The sequence below is a fragment of the Aspergillus puulaauensis genome, chromosome 3 (assembly GCF_016861865.1).
Source record: "Aspergillus puulaauensis MK2 DNA, chromosome 3, nearly complete sequence".
Taxonomy (NCBI): Eukaryota; Fungi; Ascomycota; class Eurotiomycetes; order Eurotiales; family Aspergillaceae; genus Aspergillus; species Aspergillus puulaauensis.
This window is the reverse complement of record NC_054859.1, coordinates 2,569,693-2,590,798: the sequence shown is the minus strand read 5'-3', so window position 1 is coordinate 2,590,798 and position 21,106 is coordinate 2,569,693. Positions and strand designations below refer to the sequence as shown.

General features: G+C 51.4%; 8 protein-coding genes across 8 annotated transcripts; 5 read left to right on the top strand and 3 right to left on the bottom strand.

The window, feature by feature from the left end:
* Window positions 1-1,579: 1,579 nt before the first annotated feature.
* On the top strand, window positions 1,580-2,625 carry APUU_31016A (YoaK family protein; the record flags this gene model as incomplete). The annotated part of the gene is made up of 2 exons (XM_041702173.1): window positions 1,580-1,946; window positions 2,006-2,625. 2 exons carry the CDS (start codon window positions 1,580-1,582, stop codon window positions 2,623-2,625), a joined length of 987 nt encoding a protein of 328 aa, XP_041554985.1.
* An 875-nt stretch (window positions 2,626-3,500) lies between these two features.
* SED5 (t-SNARE syntaxin) lies at window positions 3,501-4,708 on the bottom strand (the record flags this gene model as incomplete). Its single annotated transcript, XM_041702172.1, has 4 exons — window positions 3,501-3,536; window positions 3,600-4,160; window positions 4,213-4,394; window positions 4,453-4,708. The coding sequence occupies 4 exons, from the start codon at window positions 4,706-4,708 to the stop codon at window positions 3,501-3,503; spliced, it is 1,035 nt and encodes a 344-aa protein (XP_041554984.1).
* Window positions 4,709-5,580: 872 nt separating this feature from the next.
* APUU_31014A (uncharacterized protein) lies at window positions 5,581-10,565 on the top strand (the record flags this gene model as incomplete). Its single annotated transcript, XM_041702171.1, has 5 exons — window positions 5,581-5,603; window positions 5,668-7,972; window positions 8,352-8,976; window positions 9,048-9,463; window positions 9,522-10,565. 5 exons carry the CDS (start codon window positions 5,581-5,583, stop codon window positions 10,563-10,565), a joined length of 4,413 nt encoding a protein of 1,470 aa, XP_041554983.1.
* A 404-nt stretch (window positions 10,566-10,969) lies between these two features.
* APUU_31013S (ABC1 kinase family protein) lies at window positions 10,970-13,045 on the bottom strand (the record flags this gene model as incomplete). Its single annotated transcript, XM_041702170.1, has 2 exons — window positions 10,970-12,182; window positions 12,237-13,045. 2 exons carry the CDS (start codon window positions 13,043-13,045, stop codon window positions 10,970-10,972), a joined length of 2,022 nt encoding a protein of 673 aa, XP_041554982.1.
* Window positions 13,046-13,279: 234 nt separating this feature from the next.
* On the bottom strand, window positions 13,280-13,861 carry APUU_31012S (uncharacterized protein; the record flags this gene model as incomplete). Its single annotated transcript, XM_041702169.1, has 1 exon — window positions 13,280-13,861. The coding sequence occupies one exon, from the start codon at window positions 13,859-13,861 to the stop codon at window positions 13,280-13,282; it is 582 nt and encodes a 193-aa protein (XP_041554981.1).
* A 402-nt stretch (window positions 13,862-14,263) lies between these two features.
* APUU_31011A (MBL fold metallo-hydrolase) lies at window positions 14,264-15,460 on the top strand (the record flags this gene model as incomplete). Its single annotated transcript, XM_041702168.1, has 4 exons — window positions 14,264-14,491; window positions 14,541-14,688; window positions 14,737-15,102; window positions 15,168-15,460. 4 exons carry the CDS (start codon window positions 14,264-14,266, stop codon window positions 15,458-15,460), a joined length of 1,035 nt encoding a protein of 344 aa, XP_041554980.1.
* A 398-nt stretch (window positions 15,461-15,858) lies between these two features.
* On the top strand, window positions 15,859-17,415 carry APUU_31010A (cytochrome P450; the record flags this gene model as incomplete). Its single annotated transcript, XM_041702167.1, has 3 exons — window positions 15,859-15,924; window positions 15,967-16,535; window positions 16,587-17,415. The coding sequence occupies 3 exons, from the start codon at window positions 15,859-15,861 to the stop codon at window positions 17,413-17,415; spliced, it is 1,464 nt and encodes a 487-aa protein (XP_041554979.1).
* A 2,876-nt stretch (window positions 17,416-20,291) lies between these two features.
* On the top strand, window positions 20,292-20,711 carry APUU_31009A (uncharacterized protein; the record flags this gene model as incomplete). The annotated part of the gene is made up of 1 exon (XM_041702166.1): window positions 20,292-20,711. The coding sequence occupies one exon, from the start codon at window positions 20,292-20,294 to the stop codon at window positions 20,709-20,711; it is 420 nt and encodes a 139-aa protein (XP_041554978.1).
* Between the last annotated feature and the right edge of the window lie 395 nt (window positions 20,712-21,106).

The window sequence follows — 21,106 nt, the reverse complement described above, 5'->3', positions numbered from 1 at the left end:
CTGGAATTTGCATCTTGTGGTCTCGCTGCCCAAGAGATTTGCCAAGCCAGATTCGATTTCGTACCCGACCAAGATTGGTTCAGCTCGTCAGTGCAAAGCCAGGCGCAGACGCGGCTGACCAGCCGAATAGAGCACATGGCAACTGGGGCTGTGTCTGACGAAGGTTGACAAGAGTCTCGGCAGAGAACCATGGTTTAGGAATCATAGATCCAGCATATTGCCAAGCACTCCGGGAGCCACTAGGCTTGTCTCGCAAGTGGGCGATTTAAATTGGGGTTCACGCCGCTGAAGGGACTAGTGGATGCGTCGGTTCTCGAGCTGGCGATCCTCTTGGCAGCTTATACCAGAAGAGGCCAGAAGGGGCGGTGCAGGATCCTCAAGCACGAAATAGCAGGGGAAAGCAACGAAGAAAAAGCGATGAGAGAGGTTTATAGCTGGTGTCATACGGATGGATGCCGAGTGCAGATGATAAGGAAGGTGTGTGTTGTTGTTGGCGGTTGAGGCTGGCGTCGGGCTCACTGTTTCACCGGGACGCCTTTGAGTAACCTCACTCCCTTACTTCCGCCCTCAGCTCCTTTCTCTTGGTCTTGAAGACCCATGCAACTTCTCCTCTTCTCCAGACGCCTCAGGTCCGGAACCGTCACTGGGCTCCCGTCACCATGAGGTGCCCATCACTCTCGCCAAGCACTCCACCATCGCGGAAATACAACTTCGAGCCGCCGAATGTCCTGTTTTTGGATAGAGAATAACGCTGCCTGCATCACCACTACCTACTTTAGACGTCTCTGCCTTGGCATTCTCCACCGATCGACCTCGAGATAACGAGCAATTTGGATGGCGAATGGTTGTTTGATTTACCTTTATCAAGGTTAGACTCGGGGTCAACCGCCCCAGTGTCTGTCTCGGTTGTGACTCAACAAACCGGAAATAAGCCAGTGCGTGATGCCTTTGAATAATGTGCCAAGGGCGATGCCAAGCAACCCTCCTTGAGGGACGGAAATCGAGATGTACCCAAGTGTCGGGGAGCCTCGAAAGGCGTCAGACAGTGGGCGGGGAGAGGTTATCCAGTCCGGCGTCACCGTTCAACCAGCTGCCTAAATGCAAGGTTATGCGATCTCGGCTCACACGGACGCTTTGAAACACAACTGTGTAACATCAAGCACGCGAGACTGCACGAATATCCCCGGGTATGCTCCGGATACCTGACAGATCGGCGTTTTTGTCTGAATCCGAGTTGGGCTGACGAGTGACGAGATTAAGGATATGTTCTTGGCATCTTTGCTATTGCTTTCTATGCGGGATCCCAGTCAGACATGGACCCATACGAAGGGGTGTGAAATTGTCTTGATCCTAGCCAGGTGAGGACACAATCATCATATATTGAGTCCCGCTTGCGCCCCAACAGTCTGGATCTTTCCCCGATTCTGTCATATTTCTCAATTCAGTTCTCTCAGATCCACAATCCTTGTGGTGTGCTTGTTAAATCAATCTTATCTATACTTTCCAACCTTAAAGATCAGTCTTAAGAGTTCACTAAGGGCAATACCATAACATTTTCTTCCCCTCCGCCACGGACATCATGCAACGCCCTCCGAGACCCTCGACGGAAATAGAGATAGAGCCCGCTACAACGGCTCCCGATTTCAGCAACAACCGCCTCACATATTGGGATACGACTGCAGGGTCTCTACCACCCCAGTATGATTCCAAAGAGCCCGGAGGGCTATGGTCCGTAGGGGGCAGTACGGCTGTCTCCCTTACGGGCAATCCAGCTACACTCTCCGACGAAGAGCCTACTACATGGCAGTCAAGCCTTTCTAGACATATGAGGTGCAACATCGACCCCCATTACACCGATATCTTCCTCGTTATGTGCGGCTTTGTCAGTGGTCTTGTGGACGGACTGTCCTTCAATGCATGGGGCAGCTTCAGCAGTATGCAAACAGGTAAGTCAGCAAATCTTGGTTGGCCTCAGCCCACAATACTGACCTCTGACCGTATCTAGGGAACACTGTCTTCATAGCCCTAGGCGTATCCGGACAACCAGCCTATCCTGCCTACCTCTGGGCCAAATCCCTAATCGCTGTTACCGTTTTCATAATGGCAAACATCCTCTTTATCCAGGTAGGCCGTGCTCTGGGTTCCCGCCGTCGATCAACATTGATACTATCCTTCGCGGTTCAGACCGCTGCCATCATTGTAGCCGCTCTTCTGGTCCAGCTTAAGGTTGTAGACCCGAAGCCGGAAGACCCTCGAGCCCCGATTCAGTGGATGCAGGTGCTGCCAATATCCCTATTAGCCTTTCAAGCTGGGGGGCAGATCGTTGCATCCAGGGTTTTGGAATTCGATGAGCTTCCAACCGTCGTGCTTACTACCCTGCTCTGCGACTTGCTTGTGGACCCAAATCTGGGAGCTGCTTTAAAGGCTAACCCTAAGCGTAACCGACGAGTTGGAGGGTTTATTGCTCTCTTTCTTGGTGCGATGACAGCAGGAGGGCTGTCAAAGGTGACCGAGATGGCAGCAAGTCTCTGGCTCGCTATGGGAATTAAACTGATTATCACCGTCAGTTGGTTTATGTGGAAAGGAGAGCGTAGCAAGAAGATCGAAGGCATTGGGTCTGTATGATGTCCACCTTTATTCTGCTTTACCTTTACTTTATTTCACTGCACATGTTCTTCTTATATTATTCCTTTTCTCTTTACTATCCGCTTCTGTTTCCCTTACGTTCCAGTTCATGTTATGTCCTCCACACAGGATCAGGTTCTTGCTTACCTTACGACTTAATGATCGATAGAATATATACCAGCAGGGTCACGGGCCAGTGGGTGGTCATTCGGAATAGTTGCGGCGTTAGTGGTTCTCTTTTCAATAAATCGATTATCTGAGCACTCATGGTCATGTGTAATTATTCGCTCGCACGAAGTAGCTTGATCCCTCAATACCAGTGCTAGTAGTATACACTGGGTAGTGAATGTTGGCCTTGTGTCGAATACGAAGGGGCGCTCAGAAGCTTCGTCCTTCCTAAACTAGCCCGGCTAGCCCTAATAACTACCAAGGTGGGTATTTGATATCCCGACACTATGTGCCACTCCGACCATCAACCGGCAATTTGCGATAGAAATGTATCTGTTCTTGCTCAGTCTATGGTTATTAATGCAGCGGTGGTTACATCATTGATATATATTATCACTTTCCTATCACCAATCGGGAAGGTATGTCAGTGAATCAAGGCATTCAAAATTGATTTCAATCTATAATGCTACCACAGGTATGCACCAAGGATGGCTTGAACAAAGGAAAAGTGGAATACACTGCTCAGAGAAAGTAAATCCGCATCCAGATCTAGCTGCGCCAATTGCAACACAAGCAAAAAAAGAGAGGTAGAGAGAATGAGAGAGCATCAGCCAATCCTAAAAGGATATGCGTCATTCGTTGAAGGGCAGAAACGAAATGGAGCCCCATAGTAATACATTATTAAAACAAGTAGTATGTGCGTGCGTCTATCCAGATATCAACACCCAGAGAAGAAAGAAGATCTACAAGTGACTTGGTTAGCATCATACAGTCTAGACGCACAAATGGGGCAAGGAATTGCTTACCATTAGAACCCCAAACATCTTAGCAATTAGCCATCGGTTCCCTGAAACCCGTGTCCAGTATTTCATGAGTTCGCGCTGTGCGCCTTGAACGTTATCCACCACATCTTCTGTGTTGGCATCTATCCGTTGGATCATTTCGGTTTGTTCGCTGACCATTTGTGCAAGCTGACCGAAGATGCCGCCTAACTCATTGATCGTCCTCTCAATAGTGTCAATCGCCTCACCACGGGATTGAATATACGAGTTACTCGACTCCGCCTCTTCCATCATCAAAAGTTGCTGATCAGACTGCATGGATGGGCGGCCTAGAGGGGACTGATTCGATGGTTCTAGAGTCAACAGATCCGACGCGCCGCCCGGTTGTGGTGTTCTTCGTCCGGACGGATAGAGAGGAGAATCTGACCGCTGGGTGTCCAGAGCAGCTTGTGACTTGGACGAAACAGATGAGACAAAATTTTCTGTCCTTGAACGAGAAGCTTGAATGTTCTTGGTGCGGACCTCAAGGACGTCCTTAAAATTGGCACCCACGTCTGCCAGTTTGCCTTGTAGCATGACCACAACCTAACAAAATGTTAGCAAACGCTACTCTACATTAGGACCAAGGTCCGCGTACATTATCATTATGCTCTCCTTCCTGATCCGTTTTTGATCGGTTAGATTTTGGATGTTGCGAAAGTGTGAGTGCTTGTAGCGAGGCAATGTGCTGGTTCAGCGACGCGAGATCCTGCTTGATGACATACGTCAACTCGGAGATTTCGACCGGCCTGTCATCGAAAAGCGTCTTTCGTTTCGCAACTGGCACCATATTAGATTCTGCATTTTAATACCGTCCTGTCTCAACTTGAATACTCACGCTCTGCCAATCTTCGGAGCTTCGCCGTTGTCGCCGTGATTCCCCGCCCAATGTCCGCCGCGCGTCGAGCGAACTCCGACCTGGTCCTCTTGCCATGTTCTGCACTGTCCAAAGAGCCATTTGCCTGTCGTCGCTGGGAGTCTGATAATAACGCTTGTCGCTGAGATCCAACTTTCGAGGACGCTGCACGTTTCTGGGCTTGTCCAAGGATGGCCTGGAATTCGCCCGTGCGATCTTGTATCGACGGGCCAGTCATATCGCAGTTCGTAGGAAGCACAGTCAAATAACAAGAGATCTAATTCCTTTAAAAACTCGGCGGTCGGTGCGCAATTATCAAGCGTTGGTGGGTTGCGATGGGACGGCTGGGAAAAGGGTGACCTAATCGATAAGGAGAACAACAATAGGGGACGTATCTGTCCACTGGGGTATTAGCGACTTCGAGATGGTGCAAACGAAGGAATGAAAGCCGATAGAGAAGTGAAGTTTAAAAGGTGAGCAAAGATTCCATAATAAATGAACCAGGCAGGTTGTGAGATGAGACAGTCTACTTGTCCCGTCGCAGACTCGCCGCAGTCGTCCTTCCCGATCGGACAGTGGCAATCACGTGGATTGAATCTCCGAAAATGGAAAAGCGTAAAGATTCCCGTCACCACATGAAAGCACAGCCACCCTACCGCCAGCCACAGATCCGCCACCGAGGATAAACGGCCCCAGGCGTTCAGGCAGTAACAATATGCCCGCCTTACGCCTCAGGGGCATAATTATTGTCTACCGGCAGTCTTACTACTACGTCAGCTTAACTTGGACACTTTTGCTTCTTCCCGAACCCCCTCAGGCGCCGTCTCTTTTATTTCTCAATCTACATTTGCACCTAATCACCCTACGCCTCCTCAGCATCCTCAACAGAATACTTGCCTGATACTTTCACCCTTTTAACATCCTCTCCCCCACGTCATAGCCGCCCGAAACCTGTTGCTGTTGCCTTAGCGAGCTCTGCTTTCTATTTTGTGACACAGCACACGACTGGCGTCGAGTTTACAATTGCAGCGCTTGGGCATGCCGATCGCCAGCCTACACCAATATCATTGTGAAAGTTGATGAGCTGTTGAAAAACAGCCACCTATAACCATGTCAGGCCCATTTCAGCGCCCGTAAGTTGCGGCACCTTGCCAGTTTTGCATTGCGTGATATTGACTTGTACACTTTCCCTCCTAGTCCTCTTCATACATCCAACTCTAGCACTAGCAGTCCACTATCCCCCCAAGGGGGCGGCGATACTCCTGTATCTTTCAGAACGAATGTGAACCGTGCGAAGACGAAGCGCTGGGTCGAGGCGAAGAAGTACACCTACGACGGCGATGACTGGGGCGAAGATGAGTACGGGGAATATGAATACGATGACGAACCGCCAGTCCCGCAGCTTCCGCAGGCTGGTGCGAATCGAAGCAATCCGGATATCTCGAGCACTCTTCCAAAAGCAAAAGGATCTTCACATTCTCCACTACCCAGTATGGATCGTTCGCGTTCGATGGAACACACTCAAACAGAGTCGACTGGAAATCTGGCGTCGCCCAGCAGCCCCGAAACACCAATTGTCCGTCCAGCGGAGATCTATAAGCGGATGCGTGAAGAACAGAAAGCCACGTCTGCGACCTCGCCGCCTACGGGTAGTGTAGGTGCCTGGTCCTCCGAGGCCACTGCTCCTCCTGTTCAAGCAGACACGGAGGGTGTCGATACTTCAGTTATTCCCCCGGCAACAGCAAACGAACCTCCAACCCTCTCTCTGCCGGATGTGAAGCGCTTATCTGGGTTTGGTTCTAGTCTTCTTACGGATTCCGATTCAAATCCTCAGATCAATCAAGATACGCCAAGTCAGCAACACGAGCTCCAACATAATCCCTCTCTCGGCTTCCGCTCAGCTGTCAACCAGGCATTCGATGTACCTGAGACCCCAAGTACAATTGCTGATAGTGTAGCTCGCTCAAATAGTGATAGCACTACGGGAGTCAGTCCTATTATCGCCCGCCACGGCACTACCGATGATAAGACCCCAACTATTCACGAAGAGCCCAATGAAAATGCAGAGACACCGACCGACGCCGGCATTGTCTTTAAACCTGGGCATCGCCGGGACTTGAGTATTCCCAGCCCGGGTAACAGTCCGTCTCGCAGACCACAACTTGCTGGTCCTGAAACCAGTGTTTCTTCTGAATTAGCTCAGCTTTCTGGTGCAACACCCGCAGAATCCCCTCTGGATTATCCGCAATCCTCTCAGCAGGGACTTCCTCATCCAGATACGGCCCTGCCCTCTCGAGAAACACCAGTGCGGGATCTACCACCACCACTTAATGTTCAAACTAGTATGGCACCTGGAGCAGGGGTATCCACAGAGAACATTCCTGTGATCATTCCATCCATGAGCTCGGACAATTCTCCCGAAGACACGGAGAATGACCGACTGAGGAAGGAAATCATTCGTTCATTGAGCAGAGAGAATACTCCCTCTGATCACCAGGACAATGATACTCCTCCTCAGACGAGTGGGCAGGACACACTCTTTCCACATAAGGGCGGGCTATCCACTGTAGCCTCGCAGGTTGAGCCTGCTAGTTCCATGCCCAATGCCATTGCGGTAACGTCAGCTCCAATTGAGCAACCAGCTCCTATCCCAGCGCAGAATACGCAACCCAAACTTAAAAAGCGGTTTTCTTGGGAAGAATCGTCCGACGAGGAAGATCCTACTCCTGTCCCACAATCACAACCCGCTCGACCAATGCCGGGGCAGTTCCCATTCTCTCAAGAAAATGTCCACCCGGAGTCCGAGGCAACGCCGACAAATGAACCACCCAAAACGTTGGATGAGGCAGGAAGCAAGGACGAACCTGAAAACGCCGGGCTTACGGCCTTGCCGCCTTTGGCGATAGACACCACCGACATTTCGTCAAGTGGCCCTGGCCATGAGCCTACTCTCTCGGAGACACTATCGCGGGCGGAAGAGGAAGAATCCTACAGTCCTAAACATCAAGTTTTGGAACCTTCAGCGCCAATCTCGTCTACGTCAGTCGAATCAGGCTTGCTTGGGTTTAAGGATATCCTCGGTAAACAATCACCCGATGACCGGATCCAGGCGTTTGACCAGACTCGAGACCAGTTCGCAGCTATTGATACCGGCTTAAGCAATTGGGTTCAGGTAACCCTCTACGCCCACCCAGAGCATGCCGACGTCGTTGAGCGCAACTCAAAACCACTATCCGACGAATTCAAAAACAGTTTACCACGCGCAAAATTCCCCAAACTATCGTCCCTGGGAAACCTTGCTTCCTCGCTTCAGGATGGATCTCACTCAACATCAGGCCATATTAGGCGGCCCTCCGCGACCCTTGGTTCTGTGAGGCAAAATCAGGCAGGGAAGGATTTCCTGCACACTGCTGGAGTATTGGGTGGCCATGCCGGCAAAGCCGCTAAGGGCCTATTTTCCAAGGGCCGGAGTAAACTGAAGGGAGTTGGAGGATCCGAAAAGGTAGAGCCTTAATTCCGTTTTGGGGGTTCGTCTTGCACTGCATTGTTCTCTTTATCCCAAACCCCACTTTCATCTTGCCATTTCCTTGATTTGTCTTGCTTAATTAGTATGGAGGGCCCATGGTTGTATATGTTTTAACTTGCCCTTCAACCTGTATATTTTCTTTTCATTCTGCTCCATGTCTTTGTTTTCTTGATACCAGGGCCTGTTGTAATTGAGAATATCTTTGAGGTGTGATTGAGAATGTGATACGAGATAATGTTTGCGAAACACTCGTTATATCTGCGCTTTCCCATTGCTTCTGCCCCTAGTCCTTCTTTCACTACTTGCCCTTTTCTTCACTTGTGTCACCTCTAATATCCTGGTGATGGTGCTGTAGGGGTTCCAATCGTCGCGTGGATATCACAGGCCCGTACGACTATCAGACCTCCAGCCTGACCCTGAACCCGGCTTAGATCTAGAAGACACCCAGGACCTACATGATCCCCCTGCGAGTAGACCATGGATGCGACTGACGAATCAGTTTGGCGATGCAGTGACAACAAGGGGTGGGGAATATTTCTTTGTCCAACCCTCTCCACCAAGCGGGCAATTTGACAGGCACGGCGGTAGCCAGCGGCGCCCAGCAGGCTCCAGCAATCCCTGTTCTTTTGAGGAACAAGGGGAGCCGCATGAGGACCATTCTTCTCATTCGGCCAATAATAACGAGCACGCTGGCTGCGACGGTGTTGATCACTTGGGCGCTAAGCCACGAGACGACCTCCGAAGGAATGCGAAGAGCGACGGAGAGAACGACGACGAAGGCATTCATGCGCACCCTGTATCTCGCGAAGAACTACCAAGCCCTCAGTTTCACGCTTTAATCCTCGATGATATTCCGGAACGAGACAGCGCCCAGAGCCACGATTCAATGCTTCCTACTCTGCACCAGCTGCCATCGATTTCGTCCTTGGGCGCGCAGGAATTGGATCTAGGCCCGCCGCCGCCCCTCGCACCGAAGCTTGGTGAGTCGACTGTTGCGTTCCTTTATGTAATTGTAGAAGTAGTCCGACTGGTGGCTGATTTTCTCCGCCAGCCCAGAATCATCTTTCTTCTGAGATTTCACTGCCATCCAACGTTGGTGATTCCCAGCCGCGTCACTTGGGCGGAAGAACTTGGCGCCGTGGCCAGAGGAGGGCGTCCAGCCAAGGGAACAATAACCTTTTTGAAAGCCCTTTCGCTCACCGTGAGGCTATTCAAACTGCCCCGGCCCGGCATAACGGTCGCCCGGCTTCCACCCCTGGACTGCTGCCGCCCCTTTCTCCCAAGCATGAGTGGTCGCGCCGCCCAGAACAGATATCCTCGTCGCGGGACCCCGCATCTCCCAGAACCTCTTCCTCGCCCATGGAGAAGCTGAAGAACGTTGGTCGATTTCACCGCGTCTCAATGGGCTCCAACCAATCCGAATTTAAGACCGGTCAATTGCAGAAAAGGTCTTTTAATAAATTGACCGTATGTTCTCGTTCGCTTGTGCTGATTGTGTGGGTTCAACTTCTAATTCTTGTTCCAGGGTCTTTTCAGCCGCACTCAGCATAGAAAGTCAGCTCCGCCAGAGCCACTTGAATCTTCATCAGAAGGCAGCACCAGGAATTATCTCGCACCAGTCACTTCTCGACCAGACTCTAGAGTTGCTACCTCTTCAGTTTCTTCAGTCGATAATCACGAACGGCCCGTCTCTCTTCCAGATGCTCGCAATACCTTTCACGGCCATCGCGCACCCATCGAGGGATACTTTGCCCACGAGTCACCGGAAACTTTCAACGTAGCAGAGCCGCAATCGCACCTTCGCGATACCGCAAGCACTGACCATATGAGACTAAGCGACCCTACGCCTATCAATCCTGGGCGACTCTCTCCCCATTCCCCTCCCTACCATTCACCTGGCAGTCCACATCGCCAAAGGCGCGCTTCTCCCCCGCGATTAAGCCCACCTATCCCCACCTCAGCTCCTCGCACGCCGCCATCTCGCGGCCGTTCAGAAGATCGCAGCTACGCTCAAGATCTACACCTCCGCTCTCGCAGTCCCAAGGCCTTCGCGCCACGGCCCGAAGAGCGGAACCTGCCAAAGCACGACGCAACTGACCCGGCCTACAGGCTGGGCACCTTCCGGACATCCAACCCCCGTACCAGTCACGCCGGCGACCAAGAACTACCGTGGAAGATCACCATCCCGGGCGATTCCGACGAGGGCACAATGAACTCATCTTTCTCCTGGCGTCAGGAAACCGAAGGCGCCCTGAACAGACCCCGATTACCAACCTACCAAGAAGATGAAGAAGAGCATGGGCCGTCTAACCACCAAGCCGTAGATGAAAAACAGGGCCCTCCATTCATCAACCTACCAACTGCCCCAGCGGCAACCGAACAGGCTCGGCCGCCAGAACAAACACATCCACACCGCGACGGCGCCCGAGCAATAAACGCCTCCAATGCCCCCGTCGAACTGCCTGTCCGAGCGGACGATGATTCCAGCGAGGAAATTATGATGTCCAGTACTGCGTACCCGGGTCAGGAATGGCGGCCCCTCGGGTACTCTGAGTGGGAACATCAATGAACCCCTCGACAGAGATAAATTCGCCGTCGAATATAATATGCTATATGAGATATGCCCTACTTACGATCCATGGCCATGATGCAATACCCCAAATGTATGTAGGTTAATTTTCTCTGGGGTAAACCTATTTCTCTTTCTTTTCTTTGAGAACCAGCAAGCGAGTATGTATACCTGATCTTTTTTTCATTTGTTAGAACACTCCCAAGTTGTACCTTATCTACATTTCCATATCAGAATAATAAGAAATTTGGACATGCTACACGATTAACAGTAACCAGGCACGTTAAGCCATTCAAAAATTATAGTGCTCATAACTCGAGTGTCCCTGTTTTATATATTTTATCGGTTGGTAGTGTACAAAGTCTATAGCGGAGAAGATCAAGAGTATATACGTCAAGAGTAGATTATCCCTCAAAAACGCTGTGATTCAACTCCACTCCCATATCCTTAGCGACCGATTGCATTTGAGCCTCGAGATCATCCTCCATGCCACCACCCAGGTGCAGAAACTGGCGAACCTTTGTGAAGTAGAAGAAGAGATCGCTGGAGAAGAGCACAAAGCGGAAAAGTAGATGGCGGCCGTAGTTCCTAATTTTCTCGCTCAGCGACAGGTCAGGCGACTCCACAAGAGCGCGTGACGCCCACATCCCCGTTATCTTCACACGGTTGACGGGGGATCCCAGGAACTGGTTGTTCCCTTGGACAATACGGAGATTGCGGCCGATAAAGATAAGTTGACGAGGCCATTTATTCTCATCACCAAGGATCTCGCGGACGGCTTTGCGACTGGCCTGTTGCATTTCATAGTGGAGTTGGGCTCGCTCAGACTTGCTGAGTTTCTCGATGCCCTGTTGAGTGGAGAGGTTCCCACCGCGATAGGGTTTCATGAGTGTCAAAGAGGCGAAGATGTCGGGGTTGTTAACGCCCCAGCCTTTGACGATGTCGCTGATTGCCTTGTTGTCGAAAGTAAGGAGTGCCTTCCAGAAGCGTGCGTATTGGTGCCGGAATTCGGGTTCCATGTGGATATAGAGGCCATGATCGATGAGAACAAGTTCAGAGTGGCCATTGGGCTTGCGGCGGATGAAAATGTTGCCTGGGTGAGGGTCGCAGTGCACCAACCCCCAAAGGAACATCTGTGCAGAGAAGAGATCTACCATCGTTGTCATGACTTCCTTCAGCGATAGGCCAAGACCTCCGCGGCGATTCCTCCCGCGCCATTCGTCTCGTTCCGGCTTAATATTGAGGCTTGAGGATCGAGGCATCGTTGCGGGTAGGGATTTGTTGGTTTGGGGGAGGTCTAGCGGAGTTCCGCCACAACCTGGGCTGCCTTGCCGCCAGCCTCCGCGCCATGTGCGTGTTATGGAGTCTTTATCCCAGAGCCTCACGCCCTCAACCCACTCGGCCGTCATGACGCGCTTGGAACTGAGCTCACGGTAAACTTTGGGAATGTACACACGGTCTCGGAGGCGAGGCTCTCCTGCAACAAACTTTGCCATCATCTCGGAGTTATCGGCTTCGTTTTCAAAATCTGTCTCGAGGAAAAGGCGCTCGCTGACATAGGGTACAAGGCTGTAGAACGGGATATCGAAAACGCGACTGTAGATCCAGGTCACAACTCTTCGGGATTGTTAGTATGACGGAATCAAAGATATCACAGGGTAGGTACCATACTTGAAAGCCCATAGATCCCATTTTATTTGCTGGGCGATCTCTCGTTTCTGGATCTTGATGGCAATCTCTCTGCCATCCGCCAACCGAGCCCAGTGGACCTGGGCTACACTGGCGCTTGCCCTGGCAGTACGCTCCATTACTCCCTTCGTAGGGTCTCCGCTGAAGGAAACGCCGAATACCTCCTCCGCAGACTTGCCAAAGTCCTGCCGAATGACCTTGTCAACGTCTTTCCAGTCATTCTGGGGTGCATCGTCGAACATGCGCGAAAACATCTTCTGAAACTCCGGCGGTAAGATAGCGGACTGCATTGCAATGGCTTGGCCAATCTTCAAGTAGAGTCCGCCATTGCGCCGTAGAAGGTCTGACAATCGCTCGGCGTTTCGAGCATGGACATCTGTGATGGAATTTGCCAGGGGAGGGTTCGGACGGAAGTTGATCTTGTAGTCCAGGGCTACAAGCAAACCAAGCGAAAAAGTTTGTGCAGTTCTGGTCAGGGATGAGGCGTAGAATTGGGTATCAAGGGCGTAGACTACGCCAGTCGCGACTGACAAGTAAAAGATACGCCGCAGCCATTTGCGGGTTCGGTGGTAGGTCTTCGCGGGTGTGGGTTTCCCTAGGGAGCTCGGTGGAGGAGGGACAAGTGGCTGGAATTCGCTCGAATGTACATTTCGACTGAGCGATCGAGAGTAAGACAGGCGAGGGGGAGAAGGATGAGGGGGGAGGCGAGGGCGGAGATGACGCGGGGAAAGCACAAGACTCGTGAGCGAGGAGCTCGGGCGGAGAGCCCGAGACAGACAGGCGGATGCCATAGAAGAGAGATCAAGGTAGGCACGGACGAAGGGGCATGGCGAAGTCCCTGGGACAAGCTGGATTTAAGGAGCTGCGAACTGGGAGGTAACGGAGGTAATGGCGATAGTGACGATTGAGAAGAAGTGAGACGACATCGGGAAATCAACGCCGAATTCCCGATGACGGAGATAACAACGCTCTCGGCATATTACAAGATATATTGCATTTATATACAGTAGCTATCCATTATTGTTTCAAAATGTATACATCTGCTCCATCACCGGCTCGTATGTCAACTGCTTGCACACCTTTGCGTAATCCCTCATGTTGTTTGGTATAATCTCCTCCCAGAGCTCGTCCGACTCTAGATACTCCAGCTGCTTGCGACACACCGGCTCCGAGGCCATCGGCAGCAGCACGGGCAGGTTGGCAATTGCTGATCTGAGGAAATTTCTCTTGAAGCAATTTCCAAACGCCGCCAGGACCTCGGCATCGGCGCAGATATCTCGTCCTTGAAGTTTTGGCCCGCATTGTCGCTTGATGATGTCGGCCGCATCGTCACCGAGTTTCAACATCGCTTCCTCCTGCTTCGGGGCATTAAGGGTCTTCATCATGCTGCGAACGGCGGGGACAAAGGTGTTATTGCGGGTCCAGAGGTCCCAGTGAGGCACTGTTGGCTGGCATCCTCGAGCGCAGACTTCGCGCTGGAACTTGTTGAACAGATCGTTGGGGCGTGCGGCCAGCGCTGTGACGACTCTTATGCAGACGGCGCTGAATCCGGCGGTAGCAAGGGGGAAGAAGAGTAGTAGCAGAGAAAAGAGCGTGGTGAATCGCATATCGGCTGGAGAGTCGTAATTGAGTAGACTGGCAAGGAGAGTGTCAGAGGCAAAAAGTGAGCGTGAGAAGCGATCTCCTTTGTGGAGGATCGACACTCAACGATCAAATATATTCGGCGCATCCCCGCGGACCCAAGACTCACAAAAGCTTCCTCCGAACATTGCCTAGGTTCTTATACAACTACACATAGACATCTAAATTTCACTAGACATAGAAGACTCGGTCTACGACGGAAGAGGTTCTTGGAGCATTTTGGTCTACATTGATCCTGATCCTGGTTGATTTCAGGATGATGTGAGATTTAAGCCGACCCCCACCTCGGTCTCGGTGGTTTTTCATCTATTTCCCATCCCTGGCCTCTTCGCATTGTTCTGGGTATTTCTCTGGCCATTGAGTCCACGATGCCGCCGCTGAATCTCGTTGAAGTCGACTCCCTAGAGGCACATGTCCTCATTGACAATGAGCTGGACCCCATGTCAACTATCGCCCCAGACACCGTCCAGGTGTCCGGTCTGATGGGCCATCTGGCTATGGGTTCGCCCCATAATCTAGATGACAGAGGAGACGCGCATAAGGAACTCAGAATGGAAGACCTCTGCTGTTCAGCACATGGTCTATCGATTCTTTTGGTACGCATTGTCCTTGCCACCCAGTAGGCGCGCCTTGCTGACCCCGCAGACCGCAACAAAAGGAGACAAGAAGCATTCAATTCTTTTTGATGCGGGCCCAGAAGAAGACGCATGGGAGAGGAACGTCCGACGGATGCGACCGGATCTTTCCTCGGTGGATCTGGTTCAGCTATCCCACTGGCATCGCGACCATTCAGGTGAGTTCACGTATGGAAATGCAAGATCCCAACGCTAAAACAATGCAGGCGGTCTCCTCCGGGCGGTTCGCATGATCAATGATGCCAAAGAAGCCAACGGGCTTCCTAAAGACTTGATAGTTGATGTCCACTCCAGCCGCCCTGACTTCCGCGGGTTCGCAATCGGCGAGAATATAATCTCCCTCCAGGCGGATCCCTCTTTCGAAGAACTCGAAGCTGCCGGCGCAACCGTCAAGAAGCAAGATGACGCCCATACTGTGCTTGATGATTTCTTTCTCATATCTGGCGAGATACCTCGACGGACGCCTTATGAAACAGGATTGAAATACGGGATGCGTTTCAACAAGAATGATAATGAATGGACTTCTGACGAGGTTATTGCCGACGAACGATTCATCATGTGCAATATCAAAGGTACGTTAATTGCATTGGTCTCATTACCCTAAACTTTCACATGCAACGCTAACCAACACCTTCAGACAAAGGAATCGTCATGCTTACTGGCTGCAGCCACGCCGGAGTCGTCAACTGCACACAGCATGCGCTCGAGCTGGTGGGGGGGCGTGTCCCTCTACATGCTGTGGTTGGGGGTTTCCACCTGGCGACGAGCGATGCAACTCAGATAGAAAGCAGCATCAGAGACTTGCTGAAATTGGACCCCGCTGTACTTCTCCCAGGGCACTGCACCGGCTGGAGGGCTAAATTTGCTATCGAGAAACGGCAACCTGGGTTGTTAGTCCCATGCTCCGTAGGTTACAAAATCGCATTTTAGCGGTAGTATATTCCGCGACTGTCCTATTCTCGAGTCACAGGCTTTCTGGCAAGCTGTCATCGCTAAAACACGAGCTAGCCGAGGATTATGGCGGGCTCCAAGCAGGGTTCTCCGCACAGTCCAAACGCTACTCGTGGTGTTGACCAACCATCTTGTAAAGTGAAGGCAGCCCATACACCTTGACTCAGACATAACGACTCCGCTATACTGCTTACTTCTCACCATCCTGTCAACATTTAAACGGCCAACACTACCATGATGGCAATAACAAAGATATTGAGAAGATATCGAGAATATGGATATCAGAATATACCTCTTAATCCTTCTGGGCCCGGTGCTCGCCGTCGGCGGCTTTTTGATATTATATATACTTACGCGGCCGATCAGAATCTTCCTCCATGACCGTCGAATATATCGCAAAGGCGGAGTCCATGCGCCCTCGGGTCCTAGGGATATCGTCTCAGGTATCTGGATTTGTCACTGCGTGAACCTCTCTGATGTGCTAGAACTCTACTAAGTTGCTGAAAGCCACCCGCTTTTTCTTTGCTATCGTCAAGGCGCAGAAGGAGCACCGCCTATACGAATTCTTCAACAAGTGCCTTGAGCACGGCAACCCATCGTCGCCAAACTGCGTCGAGAGCAACCTCTTTGGCTCATTCCGGGTGATTCAAACTCGCGAGCCCGAGCACCTTAAGGCCGTCCTGACCGGGAAGTTCGCAGACTTTGGTAAGGGCGAGCTTTTCCACGAGCTTTGGATCCCGTTTCTGGGAGATAGCATCTTTACGACTGATGGCAAAGAGTGGCAGGGAAGCCGTAATCTTATTCGGCCGATGTTCATCAAAGACCGGATCAGCGATCTTGATATCTTCGAACGCAAGGTCCAGACTATGCTGAACTTATACAGCCCTTCTGGTCAGCCAACCGACGTTATGGACCTATTCTACCGGATGACTCTGGATGCCATTACTGAATTCCTTCTTGGAAAGAGCATCGACAGTCTCGAAAACCCACAGGCCGACTTCGCCTTGGCCTTTGCAGAAGTACAACGCATCCAAACAATGCTAACAATGATCGGGCAAGTCATAACAAAGATAACTAAACGAGTACATTACTGACCATTTTCCAGCCCAGTTCAGCGTTTCTATCCACGCGGAAAGTACAACGAAGGTCTCAAGGTAATCAACGACTTTGTCTGGCCATTCGTGCACGAAACCCTGAGCCTCCAGGCCCACGAAGTAGAAAAAGGCCCAGAGAAGTCCTTCACCTTCCTACACGCCCTAGCAAACTACACCCGCAACCCCAAGACCATCCGCGACCAAGTCGTCTCAGTCCTCCTCGCGGGCCGCGACACCACGGCCGCAACGCTCTCCTGGACCTTCTACGAACTCTCCCACTACCCAGCGATCTACGCAAAACTCCGCGCCGAGGTCCTCGACAAAGTCGGCCCGTCTCGCGCACCCACATACGACGACCTAAAGAACATGCCCTACCTCCGCCACACAATCAACGAGGCCCTGCGCCTCTACCCAGCCGTCCCTTATAACATCCGCTTCGCGCTCGCAGATACATCCCTCCCGACAGGCGGCGGCCCCGACGGCGACCTCCCCATTACAGTCCTGAAGGGCGACGCGGTAGCCTACTCGACGTATGCGATGCAGCGCCGCGCAGACCTGTATCCGCCTGTGTCTGAAAGCTTCGCGGACCCTGGCGTGTTCTCGCCGGAGAGGTGGGAGAGGTGGTCGCCGAGGCCGTGGCACTATATACCGTTCAATGGGGGGCCGCGGATCTGTATCGGGCAGAACTTTGCGCTGGCGGAAATGGGGTATACGATTGTGCGGATTGTGCAGCGGTTTGGGCGGATTGAGTATGTGGGTGATTGGGAAGAGCAGTTTCATAAATCTGAGATTGTGGGCACGCCGGGGATGGGTGTTAAATTGCGGATGTATGAGCTGTAGAGTTCTTTTTGTTTGTTATTATGAAGTATATGAACATGACAGCAGTATTATACTTGGAACGATTCTCTAAGGTTTGTGAGGTAGTTGGGTGCTGAAGTGAGCATTACTTTGTAGAGGCAGCTCTTCGTTTGCAATGTTTAAAGATGGTCTGGGCTTTTGACATATGTTAGATTGTTGATGTGGTAGGCACAAGTCGAGTTGGTCTATTTGCCATTGATCATTGAAATATACTATGAGATGGGTAGATTGAAAGAGACGAGTGTCTTGTCTGTCTCTGATGACTATGATCTAGGTTCTAACTAGATGCTCCTATCTCATCTTATATTTAATACATATATGTCTTGTTCTGTTGTATTAGAATCATGCACAAGATATATAGTCTCACACCAACAATCTGATAAGTATATACACACCAGTACAGAATACAGACAACATTTGTTTAAGCGCATCACCTTTGTTCTATCCAGTTATTCTTGTTCAATCCAATTATCAACAGAGCCACCGTGGACATGAACATTCCAGTCGACATGTCAATTCAACTCCTAGCCACAGTGCCAATCCAACCTCGCTCCAATTGCCTTTAACCAACGGGGTAATCCTCGCTGAAACTCGACAATTGGCCGGATGTGCAGCCCGTACGTCCGGGGTAATAATCCAGAATAATCATCGACATCCCCTATCCCATCCCCAGCATTACTGTAATTAGCACACAGCTTTAGGTAACTACTAAATACTCAATTATGCGCAGCAGATAACAATGAAACGGGGCACGGGCAAATCACACAGCGCGAACCTTGCATCGAGTCATCCACCAGCATTGACATCCACTTCCTGAACAGAATGCCAAGCCGATGATTTGAAAAGGGGAATGTTTAATGCAAATAGTACGGGATTGATGACGATCCCCCAGAAAGGAGTTGAGTTGAGCTGTATGGAGTACGGAGTAACTCCTGACTAGTGACTACGTAGTTAATTGCAAGTGCAGGCTGGTATACGGCAGTTGAGCCGAGTAACTGTAAGTTGCTGCCTCTGCTAACTATAGAACTGTCTATACTGCTTCACCCCCGCTTGCGTAGACTGGGGATGAGTTGGCTGGAGCAGTGCCAATGCAGTGAGTGCACATCGAGATAGGCCTCAATATTCTTTCAACATTCCTAGGCTGTCGTCGGACTGCGCCAAGGCCCCGAGCACATAATTCCAGGATCCAAGCCCGAAAATGTCGCCAAAACAAACAGCTCCAAATACACGTCTGGAGGAAGGAAGAGGAATGCATGGCAGGGGTCTTGGCGAGCAAAGACCGCGGATGTTGCAATAATTGAGTTTTGAGACTCTTTTCTGCGACTGACTTGAAATAGTGCTACCTATTGGATCGGACGTATACAGAGCAGCCTGGACTAACTAAGACGTGGAGGAGGGGAGGCGGTGTTTTGCATGCCAAGATGTACCACGGCCCTCCAGAGTCCATACAGAGGCTGGAGGCTTATCAGTGTCAGAATATGTATGACCGCGAGGTATTATTCTTCTGCTTCTGTTATCGACAAAAGGGATACGCCAAGCGCGCCTTGCTGTCTCGCTCGTCCATCGCAATTGCTTGGCCCGAACCACCGGCTCATTCTAAATCTTCATTTTCGGAAATCAGCAAGTCGACGACTCGACATGCTCTTGTTTTGCAGTCTGCAGGCCTGTTTTGCCTTTTTTAAACTCTCGCCCCCCGTGCCCAGCATCTTGGCTTGGTCTGCTCCTGAGTCCCTGACCGATCGGAGTTCTTGTCCCAGACTCCCAAGACATGATCGACGGCCGTCCATCCATACTAGCCTGGTCCTTTAAGTTCAACGACCTCATGCCTAAAACGCGATATTCAGGGTTTCAGGTCAGTTGGCCGCCTGTACCGAATATCTGTCTGGGCACTGCAGGCACTGGCAATCAGGTAGGTACATGAGCATACGTACTCACGATCGACCGGGCCAAGTCCGACGTGCATTCAGTCAACAGAATTCGGGTCTCACGCTCAGTCTCCGATAGGATCATAGGAGTGCTGCGCATTGCGCATCACGACGTTGACTCGTTGAGACACGACTGACTAGTTGATCCTCCCCGTGCGTGCCCAGCAGCCGATCACCTCGAAGGCTCAAACGAATAGATACGTAGAAAGTTACAGCCACCGTCACCCTCACGCCCTGACCCACGGCGGCGCTCGAGACGAGGACGAGACGACGAGACAAGACAAGAATAGAAGAGTCGACGTCACATTAGGCATCTGCCAGTGCCAGCCACCTGCAAGTTGTAACGCGCTCCGACTCTGGCGGTTTGGGAGCTCGGTCGATCTGCACTGCCTGCTTGGCGGACGCAACATGCCGTTTCAATATCGGGATGACGATGGCTGGTCATGGCCTCTTGCTGAATGAGGATGGGGATGCAGGCTTGGCTGGCCGTTGCGTGTTACACTGTTCTACGTGGATGGAATTGCTGAGGCTGGCCAGTATTACCAGTAACTCCTGTGGGTGGCAGTGCCATCTACGAAGTAATCTGCTGCCTACATAGTACATACTAGTATGCAGTACGGAGTAGGCTAAAGCGACTATCCCAGACCCGGGGTTTTACGCTCTGTGGTGAAGAGTTGGGGTTGCGGGGTGTGATCGCGATCCAGTGCAGTGCCATCCATGTAGGTGATCCCTTGGCAGTGTCTGTGTCACCGCGACTGTTACTCTGGGACTGGATGCCGGACAAATAGGAGGATGGTAGATGTGGTAGAAGAAGGTTGCTGTGAAGGGAATTTTGGATTTGACGTGGTTAAAAAGATGGCATACAGAGTGCAATTCTACAGTTATACAGTTATACAGCTATATATCTTGTCGCGACAGTACGGCATCACGAATATGCTGCAAGTAAAAGCCAGCAGTCTCCTCGGAAATCCAGACACAGCGGAGTCCACTTCCGCAAGCAACCTGTACCTCTTCCAGAAAAATCTGAATCCACCCAAAGAACACCCGACTCTGGCACAGGCACGGAAAGTTCTTCGCCCTTCGAAGCCCAAGGTCTCGAATCCACGCGACCGTGGAACAGGGCGCTCGCCAGCGAATAATCCGCGGGGTCTCACTGGCTGGCAGCAAAAAAAGATGGATGTGGCTCCTGACGTGCCGATTCCCGTGAAGCCGCCGTGTCTCAGCGACACTCCAGACTGCAGACTCCAGCGCCGTGACGAATACATCGTCCATTACGGCAAAGCCGGCCGACTGACCCCATGGAGAGAGGGCGAGAAATTATTGTCTAGCTCTTCTAAGAAGGAACGCGGCTGACCGTGGCCTGGATTCGGATTCGCATGAGCGATTAATTAATTCTGTGCTGAACGGACAGGCACAATTATTGTCGTCCGATCCGTCTGGTCCGTCGCTGTCGGAGTTTCGCTCTTGTTTGGGCAACTCTCTCTCTATCTCTCTCTCTCTCTTTCTTTCTCTTTCTCTTTCCCTATCGGATTCTCTCGGCTCGTCCTCGTCGTCCTTCCAATTCCAGCGTCAACGACGTGCTGCCCTGCGCGCACGGTTCCGCCAAGCCGTGGTTAATCGGCATCTTATCCCCTAGCTGGTGATCATGACATTTGGACTTTCAACTTTGGTTGACTTGCGTTTGGACAAAGGGCCCTGGCTTCTTTTAGTACCAGCAACTATACACTCTACAGGAACTAACTACCTCG